This window comes from Petaurus breviceps, unplaced genomic scaffold, assembly GCF_028583685.1.
Source record: "Petaurus breviceps papuanus isolate PSGF00001 unplaced genomic scaffold, PetGlider_PUasm1.0 64, whole genome shotgun sequence".
NCBI lineage: Eukaryota > Metazoa > Chordata > Mammalia > Diprotodontia > Petauridae > Petaurus > Petaurus breviceps.
This window is the reverse complement of record NW_027186428.1, coordinates 1,646,490-1,660,900: the sequence shown is the minus strand read 5'-3', so window position 1 is coordinate 1,660,900 and position 14,411 is coordinate 1,646,490. Positions and strand designations below refer to the sequence as shown.

Here is a 14,411-nt window from a genome sequence, read left to right as displayed (position 1 = left end):
CCACCATATCTTTAACAGCACATTTTAGCACTTAGTAAGTACATTATATTTTAGCCCTTACATAATAAGTTAGATACCTCTTGACTAGTTGACATTTCTTTAATGGCTCACTCTTCAAGTGACATGTATTTAACTAAGAATGATACTATACGTGTGCACACACACGCACACGCACACACACACACTCGTTTTCAGAGCTGCTTATGCAAAACACAGCATGTGTTTAGAATTAATTGTAGATGTTTCACAACATATCTTTTTACAAAAATAGTCATGTAAGTGATCATAAATTTACTTTTTAAAGTTATCAGATTGCTATATATTATTTCATATAGCCTACTATTGATCAAAGAGTGTGATTACCCTTGTGATTATAGGCAAATGACTTGCCCCTCTAGGCCTCTAAGAACAATAGTAGTAGCTAACACTTATGTGGCACTTTAGGGCTTGCAAAGTGACTTACATGTGTATCTCATTTCCTCTTCACAACAACCTTGGGAGTAGAAGCTGTTTTTATCTCCACTTTTTATAGATGAGGAAAGTGAGGCAGCTAGAGAGTAAAGTATTTGACCAGAATCACACAGCTAGTAAATGTTTGAACTTGGATTTGAACTCAGTTCTTCTAACTCTAGGCCCAGTGCTCCTCCACTCTGCCACTTAGCTTTCTTAGTTTCCTTATCTGTAAAATGATGGATAAGATAAACTCTGATATCCTTTCCACTTGAAATCCTGTGAGCCAAATGGAGATATACAATGACTGAATTGCCCTGTTCCATCCTAAAAAGTCTCTTTCTTCCTCATCTAATAATCTCAAGATTATCGAAAAAAGTTATGCATTTCTTAAGAGACACAACCACAAGGCAGGAACCCAAAATGTAGCATGCGTGTCCCCTACCCCCACACCCCCCAATACATTGTGTTGGGTTTTTTTCTTCTTTTGTTTGAACATTATTTTTTTATATGTGGTTGTGTGTGATTTTTTTTTTGTAGGAAATAGTACCTCCTGGCTCTCATACTGGCTTCTCTGGATTACATTTGCCATTCATTGGTTTTACATTTACAACTGAAAGGTATGTCTTGATTTATTACTTAAAGATAACAGATTAGTAATTTGGAATTAAATAAATGATAATTGTATTGAATGGTCATGAATTGTAAGGTGCTAGTATTAATGTTATTTGTAAATATAATAAGAATCAAACACTCTCAGTAATAAGCAGTTAATATTAGATTTTAGATCATAAGAGATAATCCTTCAGATGTTCTGCAGTAAGAATTAGTCCTTCAAATTCCTATTTTCCAGTAATATCATTAAAACTTGTCATTTGTTAGATTTCATGTGCCAGAATAAAAAATAAAATGATCAGAACAGAGGTCTTTAAAAGTTTTGTCTGATACAAAACCATTTATAAGAATTTAACTATAGATTTCATTTCTATTGGATACCATCAAATAGGAGAATCTTCACAACACTATTGCCCAAAATCTTTCTCATATTTTAAAATAAAAAGGTGTCTTGAAAGAAAAGTTGAATGTTAGGAACAAAAATCATTTCTCACAGTTTGTAAAGGCCACATAAGACACTGACAGTCAGCTCTTGGTGTCTTAAGTTTATGGAAAAACTGTTGCCAGGAAAACATCTTCCATCAAGGGATGCAGAAAACCTGCTTTAGTATGCGATAGGATTCTTGAGGGGGAACTTATGTTCAAGTTAAAGCACTTTGCTCCCTGGAGAGAGCTGACTAGAACTGGAGTATGCCAAGTCTTTGTAGATGTCCTGAGATTCTTGTACCTTGGAGAGCTCCAGTTGAGCTCTAATCTCCATGCATTATTCGCTAGACATAGTACTACTACTCTTTGCCAAGGCTTTCTAAGCTATTGTATAAAAATGCAGAAATACTGAGTCTACCTTAGATATGTACCCTTCCTGAAACATGATAGTTAACAAAACAAGGAAGTTCATGATGTCTTTCTGTACAATGTAGCTTAAAAAGTTACATAGTCTTCAGTGGTTATATTAACTGTTTATCACAGATAAACAGTTAATATAATCACAGAATCTTACAACAAGAAGAGCCCCTTACAAGGTCATCTAATTCAAACACATTTTCTCAAAAGCCACAGAGGTAGTGCTTTTGCTAAGTTTCTGTAGAAAATTAGTGGCAGAGGCAGAACTCAGATTCTGAGCTGTCTTTTTTTTTTTTTTTAACTTTTTGGAGGGGGAAAGCAGGGCAGTTTGGGTTAAGTGACTTGCCCAAGGTCACACAGGTAGTAAGTGTGAAATGTCTAAGGCCGGATTTGAACTTGGGTCCTCCTGACTTCAGGACCAGTGCTGTATTCACGGAGCCACCTTGCCACCCCAACCAAGTATCTTTTCTTTATGCTTTTTCCTATCAACCTGGCCTGTATTCTACTTCCAGGATGGTGTTTCTTTCACATCGATCTGACCACATCACTTCTGTTCAACAATTTTGAACAACTCTCTCTCCATTTTTAAGGCCTTCCACATTCTGGTGTTCTCTTACCTTTCCAGCAATGTATCAGGTAGTTCTATTCCATATGCTCTACACTATAGCCAGATTGGACAACTTTCTGCCTCTTGAACATATATGGGTTTCTCAGATCTTTGTGCCTTTACTTAGGTTGTTTCCTGTGCCTTGAATGCCCTCTGTTGCTTTTCTAAATCACAACTTCAGTGCTGCTGCCCTTACTTCCCCTAGTACATTATTTTGCAACTCTGTACTCTGCTTTCCAGAATTGTACTGAAATTGCTGTCTCCAAGGTTACCCTCTCAACTACTAAATCAAGTGAATTTTCTCAAGCTTCATAATCTTTGAATTTTATGAAACTTTAATAATCTTGATTATCCTTTTTCCCTTGGATTCTTTATTTCTTGTCATGTTAGCATCAGTGTGTCCCAGAGTCTTATTTCTTCTCCCTTTTCTTTCTCTACCTTGTTGGTAATTTTATCTTCTCACATAAGTTAAAGTATCATTTTTACACAAATGACAATTCTGTGTGTTTGTGTGTGTGTGTGTGTGTGTGTGTGTGTGTGACCATAGTCTCTCGTCTGAACTTGTTCTGTATCATCATCTGCTTGCTGTATATATTCTTCTGGATCTTCTTTAGAAATCCCAAATTCAACAAGTATAACATGAAACTGGAATCCATCCTTTTTCTAAATATAAGTGTTTCTATTCAGGGTACCACTTTCATTCTTGTCACCCAAGTTTATAACCACTAAGTCCTTGACAAGTTTTCCATTTATCTCTGTATCAATAGCATTCATTCATAGGTACTACTATTCTAGTTCATTGCCTCATCACCTTTTATCTGGACTACCAAAAGTCTCTTAAAATTCCTATACACTCTCTAATCCATCTTTTTTTGCTTTTTGGAGGGCAGTTGGGGTTAAGTGACTTGCCCAAAGTCACGAGGCTAGTAAGTGTGTCAAGCGTCTGAAGCCAGATTTGAACTCAGGTCCTCCTCACTCCAGGGCTGGTGCTCAATTCACTGTGCCACCTAGCTGCCTCTCTCTAATCCATTCTTCACACAACTGCTAAAATAAACCTTTTCAGGGATAGCTCTGACCACTTACCTGGTGAAAATCTTTAAATGACTACCCATTACTTCTAACATAAAATGGAAACAGACTTGCAGCTAAGATATTTTACAGTGTATATTCTCATAGATCATTCCTCATGCCTGTATTTTCTTCTTATTCGTCTCTAGATCTCAGGATCCTTATCTTCCTTTAAGATTCAGTTTAGGTATATTTTTGATGATGCCTTATCTAATCTCTGCCCCATCTCTCCCCCTAAAGTTAAATGATCTCTCTCCTCCCCAAATTATTATCTTCTTATGTATACATATTGTAAACACCATTTTCTTTTCCTTCAGGAGAATGAATGTAAGCTCCAAAAAGGCCAGCACTGTTTTATTCTTGTCTTTGTATCCCCAGTGCCTAGCACAATACAAGAGCAAATGATAGGTGCTTAAGAGAGGTTTGTTAAATTGAATTTACTAAAATAGGTTGGAGGATTATAGTTATTTGTACTTATTTTATCATTCTAATTGATATACTATTGGGTCCTTGAAGACAGCAGGTACCATAACTTATCTGAACTGTGTTTATAAACCTAGCACCACAGTAGCTGCTAAAAAAATTGTTTGTTAGCCTTCCTATTATTAAGCAAATAACATCAAATTTAGACTTTCAAGCTATTAACCCAGATGGTGAATGCCATGAAATTTTTTTCTATTTAAATTAAACTGGGGCAATTGTAAATTAGTACAAATGAAATTCATTTGTTATTATATATGCCCATGTTATCAAAGTCTCATTCTAAGAAATTTTACCAACTGCTTGCTACTGTTAGGTTTCTAATAATCAACAATTTTAAACAGCTGAAACAACATCATATATTTTTGGCTCCACAGACAATAAAAAAGCCTTTAGGGGCAGCTAGGTGACGCAGTGAATAGAGCACCAGCCCTGGATTGAGGAGGACCTGAGTTCAAATCCGGCCTCAGACACTTGACACACTTACTAGCCGTGTGACTTTGGGCAAGTCACTTAACCCCAATTGACCTCCAAAAAGCAAAAAAAAAAGCCTTTAAAATGTTTTTGAAAGTCATTATTTTATTTTGCAATTCTTAAAATGCAAAAATAAAAAATGCACTTTGTATTTATTAGATTTTAAAAAAAGCTTTTTGATTTGCAGCTGTTTTTCTGATAGAGGCTCTCTGAAAAGTGTAATGCAATCTAATACTATCACCAAAGATGAGGATGTGCAACGGGATCTAGAGAACAGCTTGCAAATTGAAGCATATGAAAGAAGAATACGAAGGCTAGAACAAGAAAAGCTAGAATTGAGCAGAAAATTACAAGGTCAGTAGTGGAAATGATTTGTAGTCACTACACTCTGCCACAATAACTTTTATGATTTATTTCCAAATTAGCCAAAACTCAAGTTCATTCTAACATTTTTTCTTATCCCCATTCTCTAAAGAATCCACACAAACTGTACAGTCCTTTCATAGTTCAGCTCGATCTACAGGAAACTCAAACAGAGATAAAGAAATCAAAAAATTAAATGAGGAAATTGAACGGCTAAAGAATAAAATAGCAGGTATGTGTTTTGGTTTTAATGTGTAGCACTTCAGTTTCTATATTGAAGTGTTAAGAGTCAACACTGTCCAGATTAAGGAAAATTTCATACTAACTCTCAATTAAAAAAATGAAAAATATTCTCAATTATTTAAATTTACATGGTAGTCATCAAGAGGTGGAAATAATCTTATCTCCAACTGCTTTGGTTGAAGTAAAATACAGTTTATTGTAGGCATGGGAAAGAAAATTTGACTTACCAGAAACAACCCCAATGAGGTTTTTTATTTACACACAGACACGCACAAAGTACTTCATAAAAATTAAAACAGGAAACAGCAGATAAAATAAGTAATTATGGTTACATGAAATTGAAAAGCTTTTTCATGAGCAGAGTCAATGTATCAAGTGTAAGAGATATTGTCAATTCAGAAAAATAGTCCTTACAGCAAATACTTCTGATAAGGGTTTGATATCCAAGATATATAGGGAACTAACCCAAATGGCCAGGAACTATTTACCAGTGGGTAAGAGATCAAAGAATATGTACACAGTTCTCAAAAGAAGAATCAGAAACCCATCAGGCATATAAAAGATTGCTCCAAATCATTAATAAAATGTAAAATACAAATCAAAACAACTCTGAGATTTCACATCTCACTTATTAAATTGGCAAAGATTTCTGAAGATTGAAATGAACAAAATTGAAGGAATTCTGCAAAGATAGGTTATTTATGCCTTGTTGGTGGAGCTATAAATTGTCCCATTCATTATGGAAAGAAATTTTGAATTGAGGCTAAGACAGTGACTAAAATCACTGCCATACACCTCAAGGAGACCAAAGTTAGAAAGAAAAGTCTCAGGAACCAAAATATTTATAGCAGCACTTTTTGTACCATCACAAAATTAAAAACAAAACTGATACACATCCATTTGGGAATGGCTAACCAAATTGTAGTACATGAACATAATGGGGCTTTACTGTACCATAAGAAGTGATGAATATGATTTCAGATAAAATTAGAAAGATTTGAAAACTTTTCTCAATCCTTATCTTTCTTGGGCTCTTTGTCATGACTACTCTGTCCTTGTTCTCTCCTATCCACTTGACCTTTCTTTATCAGTCTCTTTTGCTGCATCTTCATCCATATTATACCTATCCTGGACTTTCTCTCTTCTCCCTCTGTATTAATTCATTTGATAATCTCATCAGTTCCCATGGTTTCAGTTAATCATCTCTATGTAGATAACTTTCAGATCTCCTTGTCTAGCCATAAATTCTGACCTCCAATCTTGTTTCTTATTAGCAAGTCTTGTCTGTTAGAAATCTTGAACTAAATGTCCTGTAGACATTTTAAACTCAATGTGGCTAAAACTGAACTTGTTGACTTTCTCCCCCAAACTTTTGTCTTTTCACAAGTTCCCTATTACTGCTAAGGAAATGACTGAGGCCAGACTTGAACTCAGGAAAATGAGCCTTCCTGACTCCATTCTTGGCATTTTATCCACTGTGTCACCCAGCTGCCCTTGATCCTATGTGCTGCCTATGTATTAGCCTCCAGTTCAGGCTCACATTATTTTATGACTGTTGCGATAGTCTGCTGATTAGTCTTCTATCTTCAAATCTCTCCCCACTCAGCTATCAAATTAATCTTCCTACAGTACAAATGTGACCATATCACACACACATTTCCTCCTCCCTCCAATCCAGCAAACTCCTGTGGCTTCCTGTTACCTTCATAACCTTGCCCTCCTTCCTACTTTTCTTGTCTTCTTACATCCGCTTCCGCTTCCCCCCCACATACCCTAGGATGCAATGACCTTGGCCTTGAAGTTCCTCTGAATAAAACACTCCACTGTCTGCTCCCAAGCATTTTCCTGGTTGTCCCTCATGCCTGGAATGTTCTTCCTCATTTCCACCTCCTCCATTCCCTGGTTTCCTTCAAGTCACCTCATGCCCCACCTTCTGCAAGTAGCTGTTCCCTTTCTCCTTGCTCTTAGTGACCTCTCTCTGAGACTCTCATTTTCAGGGTTTTAATTTTGTTTCTACATCATTGTTGGCACATTGTCTTCCTGATTAGATTGAGAGCAAGAACTGTTTATTTTTTGCCTTTCCTTCTATCCCCAGCACTTAGCACAGTATCTGGCGTGTAGCAGGTGCTTAATAAATGCTAGCTGACCAAATGACTGTAACCGGCACTTCTTGTTTGCCTCTTGGATTTTTAAGTAATTTTTAAATAACCACCAATGCAGTGTTCATCATGTAAATTGTAGTAGTCTTTGTACAGGTTGAAAATTTACTTGTATGTGATCATAGCACTATAGATTTAGATCTGGAAGAGACCACAGAGGTCATGTAGCACAACCAGGACCAGTATTCAGATCTTGGTCTTCTGATTCCAGATCCAGTGTTGCTCCCACTACACCATTGCATCGTTTTTATCGAGGGCAAAATGTGTTGGGCCCAACTCAAGTCTTACCTAGTAGCACTTAAACTGCAGAGAGAATAAAGTTTGCTAAAAGTTTGAAGAAAGGCCATTTGGAATCAGCCTCCCTACTTTGTAGTAACTGAGGGGAAAAAAAAAAAGATTGACCACTCACAGTGTGTAAAATGGTTCAGAAGGGGAGAAAGTCAGTTTTATCTATACCTAACTGAAATAAAATAAGCCTGGACTAAATTAGCAACTTTTTTTATATCTCTAAAATTTGACTTTATCTTTCAAATGGCACATTGAAATGGGAATCAGGAAATCATCCTTCTTTTGATCTGGAGGTTTCCTCAAGAGACCCTCTCCACCCCCACAGCCCTCATCTTCTTTCTTCCTTCTTCAAAGGAAGTTAATCTACCCAATGTTGGTTCTCCATCTAGGGCAGAGTTACCCTGGATTAGAGTGTGAGTGATTCAAGCTTCGCTATAATCTTCTCTTAATCGGCCAGCCCTAGACAGGACTTTACCCTGACCAGTTGTCACACTAGGACACTGTCCTGCCCAGCACAGGCATGTTGCCATTTGTCCTCCCCTCTTATCTACACTCACTTTTTCTTAGGGAATAATAATCTAAAGCTATTAAAATAGTATGACTATACAGTACAAGTATTAAGCTTTTTTGTTTCATGGATCACTTTGACAGTCTAGTGAAGCCTACAGACCCTTTCTCACAATAATAAGTGTTTTTAAATGCATAAAGTAAAATATATAGGATCAAAAAAGAAGCCAATTATTGAAATGTAGTTATCGAAATAAAAAAAAACACACATTTTTGGATCAGTTTCTATTTTCTCATATGCATTTGTGTCATCCCTATTGCCCTCCAGATCTCTATTCAACTCTGCCCTCCACTTCCTTTGTGATCTGTAAAAGTCATATTCTATTTCTTTAAATTAAATTTTATGTTTATTTTTAGTTTACATCATTCATTTCCACAAGATTTTGAGGTACAAATTTTCTCCCTGTCTTTCCCCCACCCACCACCCCAAAACAGTAATCCCATTGTATATCCCCTCCCCCAATCTGCTCTCTCCTATGTCCTCCTCCCTTCCCCCTCACACTTTCCAGTAGGGCAAGATGGATCTCTATATCCCAGTGCCTGTATATCTTATTTACCAGTTGCATGCAAAAACAATAATAATAATAATAATAATAATAATAAAAATAAAAAACATTTGATTTTAAAACTTTGAATTCCAGATTCTTTCCTTCTGTCACTTCCTTGCTCGTCACCCACACTGGGAAGATAAGCAATTCAGTATAGGTTGTACATGTATAACTACACAAAACATTTCCATAGATATATTGTGAAAGACTGACTATTTCCCTCCATCCTGTCCCGCCCCCACTTGTTTTATTCTCTACTTTGACCCTGTCCCTTTTCAAAAGTGTGTGCTTCTAACTTCCCTCTGCCCCAACCTGCCCTCCCCTCCCCTCCATCATCCCCCCTTTTCATCCCCTTCCCCCATACTTTCCTGTAGGGTAAGATACTCTATTTAGTATGTTTGTCATTCCCTTCCTAAGCCAAATTCAATGAGATTAAAGTTGACCCATTGCCTTTTGCCTTCCTGTTCTTACCCTCCATTATAAGTTTTCCCTTGCCTCTTCTATATGAGATAATTTACCCCATTCTGTCTTTCCCCATCTCCTCTTATTATATTCCTCTCTCACCTCTCAGTTTCACCTTTTTAAGTATCATCCCTTCCTATTCAATTGGTCCTGTGCCCTCTATGTATACCTGTACACATATATACACATACTCCCATATGTATTCATATGCCCATATGCCCTCCTATATAGACATATATATGTATGTATACATATACACACACACACACCTTTAACTGTTCTCATACTGAGAAAAGTTTCATAAATTAAAATTATTATTTTTCCATGTAGGAATGTAAATAGTTCAACTTTGATAAGTTCCTTTTGATTTCTTTTCCCTGTTTACCTTTTCGTACTTCTCTTGCTTCTTGTATCTGAATGTCAGATTTTCTATTCAACTCTGTTTTTTTCATTAAGAATGCTTGAAAGTCCTCTATTCCATTGAATGATCATATTTTCCCCTGAAACATGATACTCACTTTCACTGGGTAGGTGATTCTTGGTTTTAATCCCAGCTCCTTTGGCCTCCAGAATATCATATTCCAAGTCCTTTGATCCCTCAGTGTAGAGCCCAATCCTGTGTTATCCTGATTGTGTTTCCACAATATTCAAATTGTTCCTTCTTGGCTGCTTGTGATATTTTCTCCTTGATCTAGGAACTCTGGAACCTGGCTATAATATTCCTAGGAGTTTTCTTTTTGGGATCTTTTTCTTTTTTTTTTTTTTTAAAGAAATCTGGGGTTAAGTAACTTGCCCAAGGTTACAAGGCCAGTTATTATTTCTGGGTGTGGTGCTAAGTATATGAGCCCGGATTTGATCCCCAGGTCATCCTGACACTGGAGCCGGTGCTTTTACTTGCTGAGCAACCTGGCCACCCCTTTGGGATCTTTTTCAAGAGGTGATCGATCAGTGGATTCTTTCAACCTCTCTTTTACCCTCTGGTTCTAAAACATCAGGACCATTTTCCTTGAGAATTTCTTGAAGGATGATTTCTAGGTTCTTTTTTTGATCATGGCTTTCAGGTAGTCCAGTAATTTTAAAATGATCTCTCCTGGACCTATTTTCCAGATCAGTGGTTTTTCCAGTGAGATATTTCACATTGTCTTCTATTCTTTCATTTGTTTAGATCTGTTTAATAGTATCTTTATTTCTCATAAAGTCACTAGCTTCCATTTGCTCCAATCTAATTCTGAAGGAATGATTCTGTTCAATGAACTTTTGAGATTCTTTTTCCATCTGGCTTTTTAAGGCATTCTCCTTATTGCCTTTTGGAACCTCTTTTTGCCATTTGAGTTAGTCTATTTTTTAAGGTGTTATTTTCTTCAGTCAGGTTGTTGACTCTCTTTTCATGATTTTCTTGCATCATTCTCATTTTTCTTCCCAGTTTTCCTGTCACTTCTCTTACTTGGTTTTCAAAATCCTTCTTAAGCTCCTCCATGGCTTGTAACCAATTCATATTTTTCTTGGAATCTTTTGGTCCAGGAGTTCTGACTTCATTGTCTTACTCCCGTTTCATTCTTTGATCCCTTTTGTCCCCAAAATAGGAATCTAAAGTCAGATTGCTGTGCTTGCTTTGCTTCCTTTGCTTGCTCATGTTGCTATTCAATTACTTGACTTTTGAGCTTTTTGTCACAGTAGAACTCTGCTTCCAGAGGGGAGAGTGAAAACCCTAAATCGCTGGGATTTTCACAGATGCCAGACCTATTAGTTGAGTGCCTTTTTTGAAGCTTCCACCAGCTCTGGTGCCTCATCACATACCCCAGGACCTCTACCCTAGATAGCAATCCAGATCCAAGCAGGTTAAAGCAAGAGCGATTACCACTCAGACTGGTCTCTTGTCCCCCTACTACCTGCAGGCCAGGAGCTCTGAAGTAGCCATGCTGTGGTGGTTGCTGCTCCTTAGCCGCTGCTCCCTCCAGGGGCAGTGACTGGACTGCACTTCTAGAACCCCAGTTCCCAAAGTCCACACTGACCTCTCATTTTGTCTTTGGCATTTATGGGTTGAAAATTCTCAAAACCGCCACAACTGCTGTTGATCCACTCTCCTGAAGTCCGTCCAGCTGGTGCTGGTTGGGGTGCCCTGGGGCTAAAACTGCAGGCTCATATGGAGCTGGGCTCTGCTCCTAGTGTGCTGCAATGGATCCTTTCTCTCTACCTGCCAGTCTGCCTTTAGTGGGAGGTTTGTTTCTCTCTGTCACTTTGTGGGTACTGTAGTCCTAAAGTTTGTTTAGAGTCATTTTTTATAGGTATTTGAGGTGGTTGAGGGAAGCACACGGAATTTTCCTGCTTCCAGCATATTCTGTTTTTAACAAACTGTCTTTCCTTTTGGACTTCTTTCTTTGACACTCCATCCTTCTCATTGCAGTAACAGGAAATTTAGTTTCCCCCTTAGGATAATTGAATTACTGGCCACCTTTTCTACTACTGGATGTAACATTTTTTTCTCATTTTGCTAGACACACTGGGCCAAGAGGAGGGGTAGGCAGGCTTCTTGCTATTCAGTATCAGTTCCACTGGGGAGTAGCTCCCCCATCACTTCATAGACCCTCTCCTCTTTTGATATTTACTCCATCCTCTTATATCACCTTATCCAGATTCAGACAGTAGTCAGTTACTATCCCTCAGACCTTTCTTAAATCCCCCTACATGCTAATATTTTCTTCCTTCCCCTTCTACCTCTCATCTCATTACCTTGTATGTATTTTGTATATACCTATGTGTTGTCTTCCTCCACTAAATTGTAAATTCATTAACAGCTGGTACACGTTTCATTTTTATCTTTTGTATCCTAAATGTTTAGAACAGTGACTGGCACATGGCAGACACTTTAATTGTTGATGGTTTGTAATTAATTCCTTGGAATGTAAACCAAGGAATAAAATTCCTGGATCTGAAATTATGGGCAGCTTAGTGACTTTTCTTAACTAATTCCAATTTGTTTTCTTTTCTTTTTTTTTTTTTAAGCAATTGGGGTTAAGTAACTTGCCCAAGGTTACAGAGCCAGGTTTTTTTGTGTGGGTGTTAAGTATCTGAGGCCGGAACTGATCCTGGGTCCTTCCGACTCTGGGGCTGGCGCTCTTACTCATTGCATCCAGTTTGTTTTCTAGAACATTTGGACCAATTCACAGCTTTATCAGTGGTAAATTTTCATGTTTATCTTCCTATAGCCTTTTCAGCATTGACTTTTTCCATCTTTCACAATCTTTGTCATTTTTATAGGGATGAGTTTTAATTTACATTTCCCTAATTATTTTTTATTTGTAATGTTTTTTTAAATATGATTGTGAATGTTTTTTTTACTTATTTTGAAAAATGTTCCTGCCTTTTTGACCATATGTTTATTAGACAATGAGGTGTCTAGCTTACAAAATTTTATCAATTATCTACAGATTGTGGATGTCAGACTTTTCTCAGAGTTATGTGACTTTTTTTCATTACTATCTTTTTTCTTTTAGCTGCATTTATTGTCTAGAAGCTTTAAAATCAAAATTGTCTTTTATAATCTCTTCTGTTCTTTGTTCAAACTTGAATTTTTTTCCTTGATCATACTAGTTATAAAAGATATGGACTTCCATTCTCTTCTAATTTTTTATGGTGTAATTTTTTATATTTTGATTGCATATCCATTTGAAATTTGTCATGATATGTGAATCTAAATCAGTTTTCTGCAAGCTGGTTTTTTTTCCTCAGTAGCCTTTGTCAAATTGTGCTTCTGTTTTGAGCACATATAGATAGTAGGAGCTCAGCAAATATTGGGATTGATGTACTTGAATTCAAACAGGGTAAAGAGTACTTTGCATGTATTTTCAATATCTTTACTTATTAGGCCAGACGTGGTTATTCTGATACAACAAGTCTCTGTTTTAATCAGCACTTTTAGATAAGTTTGCTTATTTTCATTCACATGAAGCCTTTCTGTTCTGTTGTTGTTATTTGTCCTCTTTCATTCTTAAAGAGGACCAGGGAGATAACGTCATGGCTTGGAAGTGATTTCAGTGAGGCGGGGCTGTGCAAAGTCACCAGCCTCCTTTTCTCCTCCGGAGCCATCTGGGTCCAGTGACAAGATAAAGATCAGGACAACTGGAAGTGGCCCCACACCTTTCTATTTATTTAGAATATGACTAGCCTGCTCGAAGCCTTTCTTGCCTGAAAATTTTAGGCTAAGAACAAGATTTTGTGCTACTAAGTCCAATTAAGGTGATTGGGAATAGGGAACTAATAAGATCATAAAATTTACTACAAATAGCACATTTGAATGTAGATTTACATGTGCTTCTCTCTGTAGATACTCATGCGTATTTATGAGTGGGTACATACACATTGTTTATTTTATATAAAGGAACACAAAATTGATTTTGACTTTTGTCCAGATTCCAATAGGCTGGAGCGACGACTTGAGGATGCAGTGACACTTCGCCAGGAGCATGAAGATTCTTCACACAGACTGAAGGCCCTAGAAAAGCAGCTCCGAGTGCTGAGGCAAGAAAAGGAGGATATGCAGAAGGTAGCCAGGCTTCTACCTCTTAGGGGAGGAGACACAAACCCATTCTAAACCCATTTGAAAAGTGATTGATTTACATACCTACTTAATGGCATATTCTTTAGAAATTAAAAAAAAGTTTTCCATCATAATGTATAAGTATTTGACCACTACTTTCAAGTTATTCTCAGCATAGCCGCTCACCTAAAGAATCAGTTCTCCATTTGAGTTCATTTAATTCTATCACAAAAAAAAATCATTTTCTAATAGTGATAAGAAATCCATAAATCTTACACAGCCAAATAAGCTTGATGTGTAGATATGTAAAGAACCTATGCTTTCATCAACATGGACAATTCCAAAATTAGTAGCATTTTCTACCAATTAGAAGACTTATCTATGACTTTGTAGTTAAATTCTACAGAGTTGCTCAAGGCACATAGAGATTTACTTTCTCAGGATCACATAGCAAATGTCAGAGGTAGGATACTATGCTATCTCTTTATCAATCTATATCATGCTATCTTTTAGCTTATTTTAAAGTGATACATTGTTACTGAAGTTAAGCTTCATTTGTAAGTTCTAGTAGGGAAGAAGAAAATGTTCTTTAGCATTCAATGTTTCTCCTGTTTCTCCTGTGGCTATATTAGAACTAAAGGGTTTATGCAGAGCTACAACTTGGTTTTGTCCACATTTGTTACACAAAGTCTGACTGTCTTCACCTG

The 14,411-nt window shown here is 37.0% G+C and overlaps 1 protein-coding gene across 1 annotated transcript in view; it reads left to right on the top strand.

The window, feature by feature from the left end:
- CDC42BPB (CDC42 binding protein kinase beta) overlaps positions 1-14,411 on the top strand; it is a 167,313-nt gene that overhangs the window by 82,018 nt on the left and 70,884 nt on the right. Inside the window, exons 9-12 of the mRNA XM_069103758.1 lie at positions 991-1,070; positions 4,725-4,891; positions 5,013-5,132; positions 13,577-13,710. Coding sequence (XP_068959859.1) covers positions 991-1,070; positions 4,725-4,891; positions 5,013-5,132; positions 13,577-13,710 — 501 coding nt within the window. The remainder of the gene's footprint in view (positions 1-990; positions 1,071-4,724; positions 4,892-5,012; positions 5,133-13,576; positions 13,711-14,411) is intronic.